The 16,558-nt window shown below is 46.6% G+C and overlaps 1 protein-coding gene across 1 annotated transcript in view; it reads right to left on the reverse strand.

Annotated features, from left to right (window-relative positions):
* LOC142576416 (E3 ubiquitin-protein ligase RNF10) overlaps positions 1-15,975 on the reverse strand; it is a 76,158-nt gene extending 60,183 nt beyond the window's left edge. Inside the window, exons 1-5 of the mRNA XM_075686547.1 lie at positions 15,548-15,975; positions 11,672-11,895; positions 7,081-7,274; positions 6,115-6,396; positions 5,209-5,357 (exon numbers count right to left, since the gene is read on the reverse strand). Of these exons, the coding sequence (XP_075542662.1) occupies positions 5,209-5,357; positions 6,115-6,396; positions 7,081-7,274; positions 11,672-11,895; positions 15,548-15,641 (943 nt within the window). The 5' untranslated portion in view covers positions 15,642-15,975. The remainder of the gene's footprint in view (positions 1-5,208; positions 5,358-6,114; positions 6,397-7,080; positions 7,275-11,671; positions 11,896-15,547) is intronic.
* Positions 15,976-16,558: the final 583 nt, after the last annotated feature.

The raw sequence follows: 16,558 nt of genomic DNA on the forward strand, positions 1-16,558 counted from the left end.
CTCGCGCCGACGGCGTTGCAGCCGCGCCAGTCGACGCCGAGGCAGGCTTCGCTTTCCTCAGTAGGACTCCGTGAACGGACTGATGTCGTCAAGTGCAAGGTGTGCGGCGGCAACGTCACAGTAGGCAAAAGCGAACGGTAATCTGGCCTCGCCATAAAGATCGTTATCACGTGCGCGTGTTGCGGCGATATCGCGTCGGCATGGAGCTCGACCCGTGTGAACAACCTTGCCGCGCGCGCGATCCAAGCCACCGGGAATCGGCGAACGGCGCTAAACGATGTTTTTGCCGCATTTGGGTGGCCGTGGTCAGAGCGAATACATTCCTGGTGGCTTTTAGCGGCTTTCACTGCAAAATAATGCAAAATTATTTCTGTACTTTTAATTAAAAGTGAATGTATTCCTTTTTTCTCGTTTTCTCAAAACACCGACTTTTCACTTGTACACAATATAGGGTCAGATTTTGGAATTTATGCTTCAAAAGTTTTCAATTCTGCTTTAAATCAGACAGTAGGGTAGCAACAATTCGAACAGTAAAGATTGAATTGCTATAAAATTACTAATATTTGATATGTCAAAATAGTATTCCTACCATTATGTTCCTTATGTTTTCTAGTACCCAGGCATGTGCCAATACGAATTTCGTAGCGCATTTTTTTCCCCTATTGTTTCTGCAAATTATGAACAATGAATTTGGTTTATCTTCAGAACTAAATGGCCTATTGGAAAAATAATTACATATTTGAAATCAGCACAAAAGTCTTAACAAGAATGGAAAGTTTCATGAATATTGATGGAAAACATCATGAACATTATTTGAATTACAGTATCCCCCCTTAAAGAAGCGAAAGTTTCATTCTTGCCTGGTTGGACCCCTGTATCATCCTTGATCAATTTAGTATTCAAGCATTTGCCGTAATCACCATGAACATGTCCTGAAATGTTTTTTCTCGTTTTCTCAAAACAACATTTTTGATGGTAGTGTAGTTTTGGAGTGACGATATCTCTGGTTCTACTCATCTTATTGCAATAATTCTTTTTTCGTCAGAAAGGTGGACAAATTGGGAGTGCAGTAGGCCTAAAATGTGAACAAATATCATTACAGAAATTTTGAAAAAGTAATAATTTCTCCAGGGTTTCACTGATGCCTTCTGCTTACAAAAGTTTGACATGCTGTAACTTCAGCATAAATCAGTTTAGAACATTCATTCTTTTAGCACTGCAACCTCTGATCATTCAACATCATTTTGATCTGCCAGTCTCCTTCATTAACAGCCAGCACTGTAGAGAGAACTTGCCTCCAAATTAGTCCATACAAAAAAAACATGAATTGCTTATATTTTGAAAAGTACTTGTTGCATGGGAAAACCAATTGAATATTTGAAATCAGCATGTCAAAATACTTAAGTGATGGAAGTTTTATCAAATTGTGGCCACAAATAAAAAATGAAAATTTAAGTGGGGTGTCCCCCCTTAAAGGGCCCTGAAACGGTTCGGACAAATTTTGCAGACGCGTAGTGTACTGCTAAAGTTAATTATTCGCACCCCAATTTGTGTGAAGCCTTTCATATTAAGGGGGGAGGAGGGGATCAGAATTAACTTTTTTGTTTCTTGACAGAAAGGGCTGAAATTTGGCACACACACTGCACATTGCAATAAAAAGACAAATCTAAAATATCATTAGGATATCTTAATTAGTTTTTGTTTTATAGGAATTTATAAGTTCCTTGTTTGTGGAAAGCCTGGCACAGCAACGAAACATGACAGGGAGCAGGGAATACTTTGTATGTTTGCACAGATGTCTAATCTACATCAAGACACTGTTCGATTTTTTTTTTTAAAGCGCTAATAATTTTTTGCTCAACATAACATGCACATGACGGTGCTTCACTGCATGGAGCCATGTAGTAATTGTGAAATAATTAAATAATGGAAAGATAAAGAAACATTTCAAGACTGTCTTTAAGTACAGCACAGCTTGTGGATCACAGCAAAACAAACTGCGCCAAAATCTGTCCAGCCATTGTTGTGCTACGCTTTCCACGAGCGATGTGATTGACAAAAAAAATGCAATTGAGAAAACTGGCTGCAAAGTTTTAACAGCACTGCAAATGTCTTCAAAAGCACCAGGGCTGTAATATCTTGAATCATTGCTGTCAGGCATCTTCTTACACCTTTGCCTCATTGTTTGGTGGGCTTTGGATGCCTTCTTCAGGCGTTCTTTATCCTTTTCTTGTGCCGTCTGGAGTAGTGCATGACCACCATTTTCGCTGCCAGACCGAGCCTCGTATCGCAGTGCACACCCACAGAACGCTGTTGGCATCTTGGGCACAGAGTTTTAGCAAACAGAGTTCATCGTGGAAACAGGCATAATAATGAACTCACAGTCACAAGGGGCCGAAATTTGTTCTTGGTATTGCTGCTTCCGCTCAGTCGTGGACACTGCGCGAAGGGAGTCGCGAACGCTGCATGCCTGCGCTTCTGCAGTCACCGCTGGCACAAAACGCGGCTCGAGGCGCGTCTGAATGGTGCGACGATTTGTCTGGTGAGCCTTGAGTCACCATACAGTATGTAGCTCGTCGACGGTTGGGGCTCACTCGCAGACTGCGTGTCCCTGTAGCACGATGCATCGGAAACGCACACCATCTCTGTCGGCGATGGAGACCTTCGACCCGCGTCGCCTCCAACAACGCGATCTCGGTTGCTGACTCGCGCGGCCGTACGCACAGGTGCGAGAGTCTCCGTTGGCACGTCTTCCGGTGGCTTGGTTATCAGTGTCGATGTCACAGGGTGAATGTCGGCTTCGCTGCTGGAATCACACGGTGGAAGATAACGCGGCACGTTATCCGCGTGTTCAGTCGGGTTCTGCGCTTCTCCCGCTGGCCGCCGTCTTTTTCTCGCCGTAGGAGGCTTGCGCTTCCGTTTTCCGAAGGCATGCTTCATTTAAAAGTTCTTTTCGAACGAGCGACGATCCATCACTGACCTGGGAGCTTTCATAAATCCGAATTCTGCGAGTGTCAAACGAAGAAACACGCCGGCGTGGTTTTCAAAGCAGACAACTGCGGTCCGCTGTGGTTGCCAGCTTGCCCGCTGCTGCAGCAGCAACCAATGGCGAGACGCCTTTCAGTACGGCAACCAATCGGAGGCCCGCTTTCATCGCAGGGCCTGTGTGACCACCTCTAGCGGACCCGCACTTCTTTTGTGTTTGTGTGTTCGTTACAAGATGGCGACGACCGAAGAATTCAGAAAGGGAATGGCGAAACTTCGAGCTTTCGAACGATACCAAGATGGCAGCGTTCGGTGGCGGGAAAGACGAGTTAGGGCTCCGCGAGCTGCGGTGATTTTACGCGATTTAAAGCTGTTTTCTCGCCCTCCGAACTCATAAATTAATTTTTTTCGGGCACTTTTAGTGCGTTTTCAGTTAAACCATTTTGATACAATGTAGATTAGGCATTGCAGATACCGAAACGCGTCGTTGCCAAAAATCGATCTTTTTTGCGATTTTCGCGATCTGGTCCCCGCGTCCCCCCTTAAGAGAGCTATGGATGATTATAAGTTACCCTCCTCCATAGCTATGCATTTTCTCCTCAACTTGTTCACCGAGTGATCGGGTCTCAGCTCTGCCTTGATTGGCTCTGCGTCATGATGGCACATCGTGTCGTCTACTTGCGATTCTCTAGGTGCGAGCGCGCGATGCCTCTCCAACCTCTCCAGCAGCTGCTTGGCAGTCGACCCCAAGCGAGAGTTATCGAAGCAGCGTGCGTTGCGAGCATTCTGTCGCAGCGCCAAACGTGTCTGGCATTCCGGTAACACAGGTGTGCCGGACCTTTCGACGGATGGCTGGAGGCATAAACTCAAGCTGATAAAAGAACTTAGCGTAGACGTACGTGAGCGGCCTGCTCGGTCCATCCACGTGTTCACGCAGACCTTAACCCGACCTTAACCGTCACTCGCGGTCACGCCTTCACCATCACTCGCAGTCATACCTGTACATGACATCGCTCGCGATCGAGTAGGTGTTCTGTGGTCATGTCGTCAGCAGCGCACGCGGGCGCGCTTTCCCAGTCACCAACATGTGCCAGTCGTGCCTTGTCAACAAGCTCGGCAGCATCCGCTTCTAAGAGTAGTTTTCTCCCTCATTTCTACGCCTTTCGTGGTCTTCCATACACATGGGCCATTCGGAACTTCATTCCTTTGGGGCTCATCGCAGAAAACGTGCATAAGCTGCCACGACCGTCAATCACGTTGATAAGAACGTGCAGCTCGCTGCTGCACAAATGCGCGTGAGAGAGGTTCGTCAACAATTCAAATCTACAACAGCCAATAGGAGCGCGCCCTGTGCCGCACGTGACTACTACGGCCAATCGCAATGCCGCGTTTGCCTTTTTTTCACTTGCATTTGCTGGTTTATTTCTCGATGGAGAAATGCGTTGCTCCGGCTATCTTTAGCTCCGACCTCTCCTCTTTACGGTGATACCAAGATGGAGGCGCTGCGTCAACGGATAGCCAGGCAATCCGCGGTACGGCGCAGGCCTTCCAAAGCCAGATTTTTTTCGCAATTTTTGATAACAGCACTTTACGAAAGTGCTGTTTTCTCGATTTCTACCACATATTTTGTTATAATATTTCACTACAAGGTAAATAAAGGTCTATGAATCGCGAAAAAAAATTCCGAAAATATAAAATTTGACCACTTTAATTGCCACATGCCCCCTTACGCTTGCCACAGTTCACATTCCGTTTGTCCGAGAATGAGCAGCAACGTTCACAATGCATCATAAGCACCGCCTTCGTGGCACATTGCTGCAGCCGCAGTACACCCTAGTCTCAGAGGCTATGCATAGGCTGATCCACATTGTCTCAGCGTTATACGAAGTTGGACAGCACACACTAGAAATACAAACTAAAAATACAATGACCTGTATCAGTACCACGACCAAGCCATGGCACTTTGGTTATCTGGCAGCTGTTGTCATATCACTACGGGGAAGTCATAGCTGGAACCAAGGCAAAGCTTGACCATAAAAGACAAGCCTAAATCTTCCGATTAGACTGCGCATTCCATCTGCTAATCTCTCATTCATTCCGATCGCTCAACGGGTTTCAGTTCAGCAAGATTATGCCCCTCAGCACAGCGTACACAGTCAATACTCTCCTGCTACGCTGTGTAATGCACTCCTTTAAAAGAAAACTGTCAACTGACGGTCCCACCTCGGTTGACGCTGAAGGGCTCGAGGTCATCCACACGCCAAAGGTCAGCCGGCATGGGCTGGGCACCGGGCTGGTTCTTCTGGCGACGCATCAGGCACATGGTGATCTCGTCACCCGGCTGGTAGCCCCTTCTGGGCTGGGGAACCACCCTGCAAGCCGTAACATGTCCCCATGTCATTAGCCAACATCTAAACATCCAAAGGCATGAAGAGGTTGGATAACTCGGCTACGAACAGAATGAAAAATGATTCATCGCTACTGTCCACCATCTGCCAGCAGTGTGGTGCAGCTTAGCTAGACCCCATAAAGCAGGCAGGTCACTGATGCAGTAGCAGTAACAGTACAGCGCTGCGTGCTGAAGCACTGTTACTGTGACAGCAGTTAGCTTGCAATAGGGTTTGCCCATTTGTCTGTCTCTTCCAATATGCCAATGAAGGTGGCTAACAATCTTATCGAGTTGTCACTGTTAGGCCACCTCTCATCCTCAACTTCAATAACAATGATTTGCCTACCACTGCCACTGAATCTAGTATTTTGGCCATTGAGTGTGCAAAGACAGCAAAATTTTGCAGTGGGTTCTGTTTAACACCCTGTTTACGAGCATCACTTGCCCGTTTCAATCACAATGTTGATCTGCAATCATCTGCGGCAACGGCATTCAATGTCACTTTCGCTGCAATGCAACAGCGGTGCCATCCGACAGCTGTACAGTAGAATGTGCCTTTTACCATTGCGGTGACAAACTGCCCCATGACGTGGCACCAAACTTGACATCTAATTTTTCTCTCCCGCCTTTTGGCGTCAGCATAGGCAATGCACACGTACGGTAATTCGGACAGTTTTCTTTCCTGTACGTTACAGCACACCAGGGATGGTGCCGACGCGTCCCTGAATTAGCGCACACACCTGCGGAGCTGCTGAGCAGAGAATGGCCGGTAGCAGATAGGGCACGGCCGGTACAGCCGATCCGACAGGGCCAAGTAGTGGAGAAGGCACGACCAGCAGTGCACATGTCCGCACGGGGGCGTCTGGGCTGCCCGTGGGGTGCCCAGGCACACGGGACAGCGCTCCTCCTGGCCAGTGTCGCTCTGCTGCTGCAGCACCCGCACTTCGTGCACCAGCTCCCAGGCTACGGGCACGTCCGGATCCCAACGACGCACCGTGCCCTCACGCACCACAAACTGGCAGCTGCAAGGACAACAGAGACCCAACAACATCATGACCTAGGCTATGCTCAGTGAAAACTTAATTCACTACAAGCAACGCCCACAAAACAGTTCTGCCTCTACACCCCGTGCCTCGGTGGTCCAAAACACAGCTCCAGAGATACCCCGACAATGAAAGAAGTTCAGCCCTACCACTGACGTGACCAAAATGAACAAAAGTAATGAGAGGGTGTATTAGGTCGACAACATATTTAGCCGAGCGGCATTCGAGGCCCGATCTGTTAGCATTCGATACTCTCAGGCACTGCAGGGTACTACACTGACCTCGCATTTTTAGCAGGCACATCTCCTAGAGACTCGAGCGACACGCAGCTAGCTTGGTTGCAAAGCGACAAGGAAGCCAAGTGGAAACACCATCACACTCTACTCAAATGACCAAGGGCAGCCTTCCGCCGTTGACATGAGCTGAATGTGCGCACTAGAGTTCCAGCTCGGCAGGCGTGTGCAAATTACTGAGATAGACTCGTCCAAGTGACACATACAGTAAACGTCAAGCTAACAGTGCCCGGTGACAGGTAAGACTCCAACCCTGGTGGAGTGGCTCACTTGCAAAATCTGATAACTGCAATTCCTTAATTACTGCTGCGTCCATTAGCAACCATACCCAGCTCCCCCTCGGTATATAGAGCATCCCTGTATCGCTCACTTGGCCTGCAAGAACTGCTCCTTGGAGTGCTTGGTCGGCGGGGGCCGACTGGAGCGTTGGCCAGGCCAGTAGCTGTGGTGGTGATCACTCTCTCGGGGAGTCAGAGTGAACTTCAGCAGGTGATTCAGGTTCACCTTTCGATTGCCCTTGCGGAGTGCTTCTTCCACGCAGTCATCCTGCAGGCTGCGTGCTACCTGCACACAACACGTTGGGTGCACTGCATCAGTTTGGGAGGGCTGCGCCGTCCTTCAACCCTTTGAGGACGCAAGGCAAGCTCAGCGTGTCAAACGAAAATTTGCCAAAAAGACAAACGAGACCAGTTCGTCCAGCACTTTTCTTTTTTTTGTGTGTGTAGGCCTAAAAATGGCTCAAGCTCCTGTATTGCTCCGTGCTTCTTCCAGATGGTGTGCATTATTTGGTGCTTGTTGTAAATATAACATCAGATGGCACAAGGGGCTGTTGAAGAGAAGTTGGGAGCATAGACTCGCTTGAGCACACAGTGAAGCCTACCTTGGTTACAGTGTAAAATTTTGTTTTCCTTTATACAGTGCAGTCCACTTATAACGATACCACATATAACGATACATCGGTTATAACGATGGGTCGACATGAGAGTGTCATTTTATGCATTAGGTCTATGGGGAAAAAAAACATAACGATAGGTTTATTCACCGCATATCGGATATAACGATCAAAATTTTGCCGTCTGGACGGCGTTTTCAGTGTCAAATAATCGTAACATTTGCGTTGCTTAGTTCCCTGAAACGAACGATGTCGAGACGAGGCGATGTTTACCTCCATAAGTTCGTATCACCGCACAGCGCGTCTCGCCCCACCCGCGCACCGGAGAATAGCTGAGTAGGCGCAGCGCGCCACAACATGGCGCTAGCTGCTTCATGCGCGTTGGCCCAAGTATCTAGTAGCGATGCGTCGGCCACAGTCGCTCCGAAAGAGAGAGAGAAAAAAAAAAGCGACAAACAAAGCGGCGCGGTGGTGCCCGTCCCGCGTCAGTCTCTCTCTCAACGAACGGTTCAACCCGGTTCGAAGATGGCGCCGACAATGCGCAAAACTGTGTCGCTTGACACGAAGATGGATATTTTGCAGGGCTCTCGATGCGGCTTCATGTGAGTGCCCTTGTGAAGAAGTATGAGCTCGCCCAGTTAACGATATCAACCATCTTGAAAACCGGGAGCACCGCGATTGTGAAGACAGGAGCTATCAGCGGCCATGCCGATCAGTGGAAAAGGGTTAGAGATCCTTTGTACGCCGATGTTGAAGACATGCTTTACCAGTGGTTCATCACCAATTGGTTCGAAAAGGTGGGCTTTGTGCGAAAGGATGAACTTCCCCAACCCACTGAGACCAACACGGTGGAAGCCGCTGACAATACCGAGCTCTGGGAGCTCGTTCCTACTGGTGACACAGGTGGTGCATCGAAGGAGGAGTTTTTGACTGCAGACAGTGCTGCCTCGTTCTGCGATGAGGTCACTGACGAGGCGATCGCCTAAGATGTGCTGTCACGACAGACGGCAAAGTTGTGCGAAGGTGGCGAAGGCAGCAACGACAGTGACAACAAGATTGACAGTGGCTCCTTGACCCCGACCTCGACGTCCACGCAAAGTGCACTGTCGTCGATCGACTCCTTCATTGATTTTATGCATGCTAAAGGATTGCCGCCAGTGTTTGCGCAGCAGCTGGAATCCATGCACACCGCGGTTGTGAAGCTGAAGCTGCCGCAAAAGCAAGTGCAGATTTCGGACTATTTCGGCGAGCCTAACCCCTGACGCGGTCATTGGCGCTAGAAATAAAGTTTGTTTCTCACGGCCTACTTTCTACATTATCTATTCTTTAGAGCAAGTAGCGAATTCGAGTTCGGAGCTGCAAAGGTATATTCCACATTTTTTTTTTAATAACTGCAGTCCAGATATAGCGATCATTGGTTATAACGATCATATTCTTCGTCTTTCTCGATATCGTTATAAGTGGACTGCACTGTAGTAAGCTTCAGCTTTCTGAAAATTTTTTGCATGGTCTTGCTTTATATGATTATCAGAATTGTTTGCATGTCATGTTGGAATCGTGCACTAACTTGTGTGCAGTGAAGCCCCCACTTGTTACAATGTAAAAAAAAAGGAAACTTTCTTTCCCTGGTAACATTCACCTTTCTGACAGAAATATTTCATGTGGTCTTGCTTTATATGACCATCAGAATCATTGTGAGCAAGAAAAAATTATCTTTTGTTGCATTTATATTTGAAAGGATTAAGCAACCTTAAAGAACAACATTCAATACCTTTAACACTGGCAATGCACTCTCCCAAAACTATTTTTCATTCACTTGGCGGCATATGGTTGCTCACTGGAGAGAAAATGAGTGCCAAGCATTCTGTTGTAGAATTTCATGCCAAAAAATCAGCATCACCACACTGGTGTGAGATTAAATTCAAAGCGCCTGCTAGTATTTGAGCCATCTTGGCAATGGAAAAGTTCTTGAAACTTCTTAGGTTGATTCTTTGGTTTCCTTAGTATGCAATGTGATTAAAATTAAAGATAAACACCTTTAACTCGTTTAAAAGTAAACAGCCATACTTGAGTAGACGCTGTCTCAGGTTGTTGTGTGGCCAAAACTGCCATTCTTTCGTCTTTGAATCTTATCGTGCTTACAATCTTCCTCAGACAGTAAGTGTAAGCGTTTTAATATTCCATAATCACATTTTAGTAATACAAGTAAAGTTATTATACTTCTCTACTAGTGTCCCTTTAGGTGCCATCATGGACAAACAAAAGCATGAACTGGAAAACAAAAAAGACACCTCCTAACAGCTTCAGTGAACCATGTTGCGACACTGTGTATTCGGCCAGCAAAGATGGCATAGCCCCAAAAGTAAACATAAAAACTAAAATAATGGTGGCATCCCATAAAGTGGCAATAGAAGAACCTAAAGGGTGTATTTCGGTTAGACCTAACTTGGTTAAATGGGCCAGGCTAACTGGACAACTTCCAATTCAGTGTCCCCTAATCACCGCACAAGTCAGGAACAAATTTTATACAATGACTGTCATTATAGCTTCAGAAATCATCACAATGGTAAGCTTTTCAACCTTGATAACATTGCATGTAAACATAACTTTAATGGGACACAAAAGGGAAACACTAAATTAGGTCACAGTGCTGAAAAAAAAAGAAGTGCCCTCATTAGACAACTGCTGAGCTAATTTGAACTGCACGTAAAGAGAAAACTGAATTTTACTCTCTTGCAAGCACATTCCTTGGCTTGCAAGCTATTTACAAAAGTTGCCAAATATCAAAGCAGAAAGTTTACAACTCTGCTATTTCTCACTAGTAAAAGATATCAATTTTATAAGCTGTTTTATCATCTAAAGCAGACAAATGCATTAGCTTATGGACTGCAGGAAATCAAATTGTTTATGACAGCTGTGCAAAAGTACTAAATGAAACTTACTAGTACATTTCAGAGCATGCTAATATATTGTTTCTCCTTTAAATGCTGTTTTTGAAAGGTCCCGACCCATCCTACTCTATGCTCCCACTGCGTGGCCCTGTAAGGTGCTGCTAGTAAAATAAATTTAAAATGTACAATAAAACAATTTTGCTTGCTTTAGATGTCTCAAGAAATGCAGTTTGCAAAATTATAATCTATATTTGTTATTTCCGAGTTGAAGTTGTAAAAACTGATGCATGTTCTTTGAAATTTTCTAGTGATCACCAATTCTTGCCCATAAATTTGATGGCACCAAAACCTGATCAAAGGTGAAGTTAGAACACTGATGACTTTCCTAGCGCATGCCCTCACACAATGAAATTTACGAGCTTCTACGACAAATGGACACTTAATGCGAAAAAACACCCTTTACATTTGCACAGGTTGCACTGCATGTTCTCCGAAGTGGAAAGCCAACTTCTTCGCACATTATGGCAGACCCGGAAAAGTTTATATTGCAGAGATGACTGTGTTAGTGCACCTGAACAACTGCAGTTGCACCAGTTTCCCGCAAGGTTCAGCTTCATACTTTGAGCACAGAGCGTTGTTTTCTAAGTAAGAGATTGAGACAGGCTCACTAAGCACTTGTTGGACAGCTGCACACGACCTCAAAACCCTAATTGCTCTTTAGCATCCCATCCCGATTTAGGAGCTCGGAACCAATGCGTTGTAAACTCTCGACAGCCACTTAAAAGAGGTTAACAAGTGGCTTGCAATATTACGACTGACTCACACACATTTCACGCTCCTATTGCAGGCACAAGATAGAGGTTTAGCGAGTGGTGAAAGGTGTGCGTGGGCATGAATAGCAACTGGAATCAGTGCCGGCAATTTTGAGTGGATGTAAGTACGAACGTGAGTGAGTGTCAGCAAGGGTGAGCAAGAGTGAGTGAGCACCAGCAAGTGTGAAGGGAAGCAAATATAAACAAAAGTGAACGTTGGTGCGAGTGGGCAACAATGTGAGTGAGCACAGACGAGAGTGAGTGGACACAGCCTAGAAAAATACTGGCAAGCGAGCATCCGCTCATTCAGCCGATCTGTGAGCGTGCGTGTTATTCCACCCCATGATGCTGTTTCCAGCTGCTGACCTGACTGCGCTGTCCCTGTGAATTCTGATGCGGCGACTGCGTGGCTGGCGGGGGCTGCCCCTTGGGCTGGGGCCTCTTGTCCGGCGCCGTGCGGTTGCGCTGAGGAGTGGGCCGACGACCCTCCCCTTGCTGTCCACTCCACCTTCCCCGGCGACTGCCTCCTCCCGAAGCACCGCCGCCACCGCCGGGCCACTGCTGCTGCTGCTGCTTGTTGCCCGAGCCATCTGCAAAGGAAGAGGAGTGGCAGTTCTGTGAGTGCAAACACAAATAGACCTAAACCAACCCTGGCCCCCATGCGCCACATTAAAGTCCATGGGCACTGCTGTCTTCTGGACTATAGTGGCCAACAAAGCCTACACTAAGTCACATCTAACCTAAACTTAAATAGGGTGCCAAGGACAGTCTCTCAATGTTGCATATCGTGGTGCTTGATTTAAGGGATGCTGATGGAGTCTAATGTACCGAAGCACACCTGCACACCGAAAAAGCACATAAAGAAAAGTTACTAAGGGCAAACCACTGCATACCCGCAACACACGAAATACAGAACAAGGTTTCCTACAACAAACCTTAAATTCCGCAAGCCATGCCTTCAAAAACCTCTAAAACCTACAGCTCAAGGCTCTGGGAACCGCTAAGACCTCCTGAATTCATGCTATGGTTCAAAATATAGTCAAAATAGTAGAACGGAAAAGTGGGAGAGTTGGAAACTATTTTTGGCGAGCGCACAAACTGCCAAAGACAAACACAATGAGGACAATGGCACTTGTCCTGTCCTCGTTTTGTTATCTATGATAGTGTGTGCACAGTGCAAAAATGGACAGTCAGAATGTATGAGTTTCACTGTGCCAACATAGCAGGCAATCGAAGGTATGGTGTGGGAGCAAAAATTTTGTATTCTCTTTGTACAGAAAGCAAACATTAAAAATCTTTAGAAGCTCTTTCTTTCTTTTGTGTATGTATGTGTGTTTTTGAGCAACTACAAATTGCCAAGATACATTTCCTGTACTTCACAAAATGCTGTGCGTTTCAACAGCTAACACTTTGCTCCTGCAACAACTACTTCCGAAGCATGTGCCACTGTAACCCACTCCATTCTAAATCTTGCATGTTTTTCCCAAGAGTGGTTCATCAAGTTAAAGGTGTGCTCGCATGAGATCACCTTCTCATGTTTTCACATTAAATGAACGTCCCGAATACCCTGAATCTTGGAATATGGGCAAAAGTCACAGCAACCTAAATTATTTACTACAATACTACTATTGTTTTCGGTAACAAAGAGGTGCCATCATGCTGTCACGATACACTGGCTCGCTTCGTTCCTGTGATCGCTGCAGCAGCTGCCAGGCGCAAGTGCAGTCAGAGAAATGAGCGCAGCAGTCTTGTTCTTCTCATGAACGATACCATAACACCTAGCCACATTTCTACATGACGTCTGTAAATTTGGCACTGCGTCATCACATAACAATGTGTCTGCAAGGTCCAGTATTTCGAAACAACTTTAGCATCAAATTAAGATATCTCAAAAGTACTTCCCAACCTTTATGCTTCCTAAGTGTGATCGTTTAATGATTGAGAAGCTTGTGGTAGTTTTGTAACTTTGGAAATATGTGTGGGTACTGCTTTAGCAGTTAAGAAACTGCTGGAGCTTTTTCTGAAGAAATGCATGCATATATATATATATATATATATATATAGGCAATAATATGATGCAAGGCATTTGACAATTATGGTATTTCCTTTCCTACCTAAAGAGGGCATGGGCAAAACATGTTTGCAACATCGAAAGAAGCAAACAAACAATATGTAAATGCACTGATTTTCTTTCTGCAGGCATTATGCAGCCATTAAATCCATGCCACGCGTTCCCAGCAAATGACTCAAACCAGATGTCTGCCACTATCTGTACACAGCTTCATTGGTTAGCTACACCAACTGCTAGCAACCCCAACATCCCACTGCTGCATTAATTTAATAACTTATCAGTCATTCTTCCACTTTTGCTCCTGCACTTGCTGGTTCAACTTATCACACACAATGCCAGATGGCTACATCAACTCCTTTTTACAACCAAAACCACTCCAGTCAAAAACTGCGCCCAACGTGTCCCTATGTGAACATGGAACAAGATCTATAATACTATATACTGTACAAGATTATCGATAGAAACAGTGCGATGCTATCATTGCCCACCTCCTAAAACGTGAAGCAAAAATGTTACACTATTGTCGCAAGCCTTCTGCCAACAAGAAGCTTGGGCTTCTCAAATGGGAAAACTTGCATCCTTGATACAGCTGGCTTTGCAAGCAAGAAACCCCTGACACACGGGCACTCTAAAGTCCTTTAGATAAGGGGACATCTACCGGAAAGGTGTTCAGACGCTTTCACTGCATCAGTCCTTCAAAGCATTGTACATAACTGTACGAAAGCCCCGTCAAACTGCACCTGCCACAAGCGGCAGCAATGCACATTCACCTTTTCACCAACAGGCAAAACACCTACGCTGTTATCAACATCAGCACCTACTACTATCAGGCTCAGGCCACCAGTTTCGTCGGAATTTGCAGAACGCTTATCTTGCGTGGTAACTCAGAAAAGTGCAACAGCTAAAAAAGTAAGAGGAACTGTAATTAACGCCATTACCTGCACTGTGAACGAACTGTGTTGAAGATAACATCCAAGTGCGTCGCTCAGACATTTAGGTTTACCATGTTGGCTTATCGAGTTCAGTGGCTTTCACTGCGTGCAATTTTCTCAGTCACTATGATGTACACTAACACTTGAACGTGAGGACTGTTTTAACGGAAAGTAATTTTTGTGAGAGGGTTATCTGCAATGTTGCCTGGCTATTGCACAAAAGTACGACTCACTACCTGAGCGTAAAGGCATACCCCGGACACACGGGGCATTTTCGATCGGGATCGAATTTCTCGGTCGCGATTGGCTCTTTCGCGCACGCTGCGGAAGGGAGCCAACCGCAATTCGATCCTGATCGGGCTCGATCGTGATCGAAAGTGCCCCGCGCGATTGGCGTATAAAAAAGCACCCGAATGGCCAGTGTTCGAGCTGAGGCAGTAGTAACAGCTGAAGTTTCCACGAACGTTTGATTTGGCGAAACACCAGCTCTGACTGACACAGTAGCGCGCCATGGGCTAATTGAGCTGTGTCAACGTCCACGATATGCGCAGGCTACGGCACGCATAGAAACAACAGGCGTGCGTGTTGCAACGGTAATGCGTATGAACAGATTTGCTCCCGAGCGTTACGGTGCGCATTCTATTGCCCAGAGCAGTAATGACACAGCAAGCTTTCTTACACGTGAGCAATCATCTGCAGTCGAGTGTCTTTCGCACTGTAGGTGAATAAAAGGAACAAGAGGGTGGGGAGAGTGGTCACGACGGTCGACGAAGCCGCCTAGACATTGTATACTACGACAGAGAAGTAATGACTGCTCTGACAAGCGGCTGTGCTGCCGAACCCGAATTTGCTGTTCCGTCTACAACGTAAAAAGACTCGCCATGAGCTGTTCTTCATTGTCGCTTTCAGTGGTTAGTGTTGTGCACGCGAGATGCATTCACTGGCCTCAGCAGCCGATGCTAACGCCGCACAGAACCGAAACTGAAGAAATTCACCGGGAAAACGAGAGCGGCTTAGGCCTACGAGTGGCTTTCGCAAGCGATGATATCCCTAAACACGCCACGGCTTCGCGGTAGGTCAACATCGCAGAAGACCAGGCAGTCGCTCATCGCCGCTATGGCTGCACATACACGTCGATCAAAACCGAACGGGCGGTTTAGGACTAAAACGAACTGCGTAGTGAGCGGTTGCGTTATAAGCTTTATTACGCGCAGCCCATTGCGTATCGAGCGAGCCCACCTTGCTTGCTCTTGGCGTCAGTGGTGTTCCCCTTGGGAGCGGACGACGACGAGCGGGCAGAATTTTTCTTGTCCATCGCTGGAGACTCTAGCATTGACGAAGACGACGCAAACACCGTCGTCGACACTGGCAGACGCGCTGGCAAAAGCGGTGGCGACTCCGAAAGGAGTTGCGATAACTACCTGGGTCTTCATGGCCGAAACAATTCAGAAGAGCTGCATATTGAAACACCGGGAAATAAAACTGTCCTCTTTGAAGAGACCAGTACTAATTTAGAATAGAGGCTGGGCGGCGAGCGAAAGCGAAATCAGCAGGATCTGGGGGACGTCGGAATCCCCCAATCGTCCAATTTGGACGAAATTTGAGCTAAGCACCGAATGGAACGTCCCAGCTTCGTCGCAATATGGCGACGACGGCGGCAACAGTCACTGTTGCCAGGAGAGCAGGATGCTTCGGCTGAATCTAAGCGCTATTTGCGGCGCATGTGCACAGTCGACAGGGGGATACCACGGGCATGCAGGTACAGGCAGGTACACGTGTTTCACTCATGCTCAACACTCTTAAAAAAAGTGTGCACCCTTTGGGAATTATCTTGTCTCACAACGATAATTGTCATCTATTTCGTCCGCATTTGCATGCTTTCTTTAATGCGTCGAGCGCGGAATACTTCCAGGTCACGAAAGGCCTGCGCGTTATCAGCGTGACAGCCAACATAGCATAACCGGCAAGAGATAAAAGAGTGCAGAGTTTTCAAGAACGGAAACGCAAACAAGGGAGATGACGATTATCATTGTTTATTAGCATTGTGGTTGATTACCTGCCCGTACCAAAACGAAAGTGAAACGTGTATTCTAGATGGTACAAGCTTTCTTAAAAAGCGTATGTAGGGTAAACAAAATTGCATTTTGATGTTACTAATTCCGCTGTAGTTTAAAAGACCTGTGCTTGAAATGAAAGTGTAAGTGCGGCTCGTAGCTTTGTGTATGCCGTGTCCTCGGCGCTCGCTTCGCG

Source organism: Dermacentor variabilis, chromosome 3 (genome assembly GCF_050947875.1).
Source record: "Dermacentor variabilis isolate Ectoservices chromosome 3, ASM5094787v1, whole genome shotgun sequence".
Taxonomy (NCBI): domain Eukaryota; kingdom Metazoa; phylum Arthropoda; class Arachnida; order Ixodida; family Ixodidae; genus Dermacentor; species Dermacentor variabilis.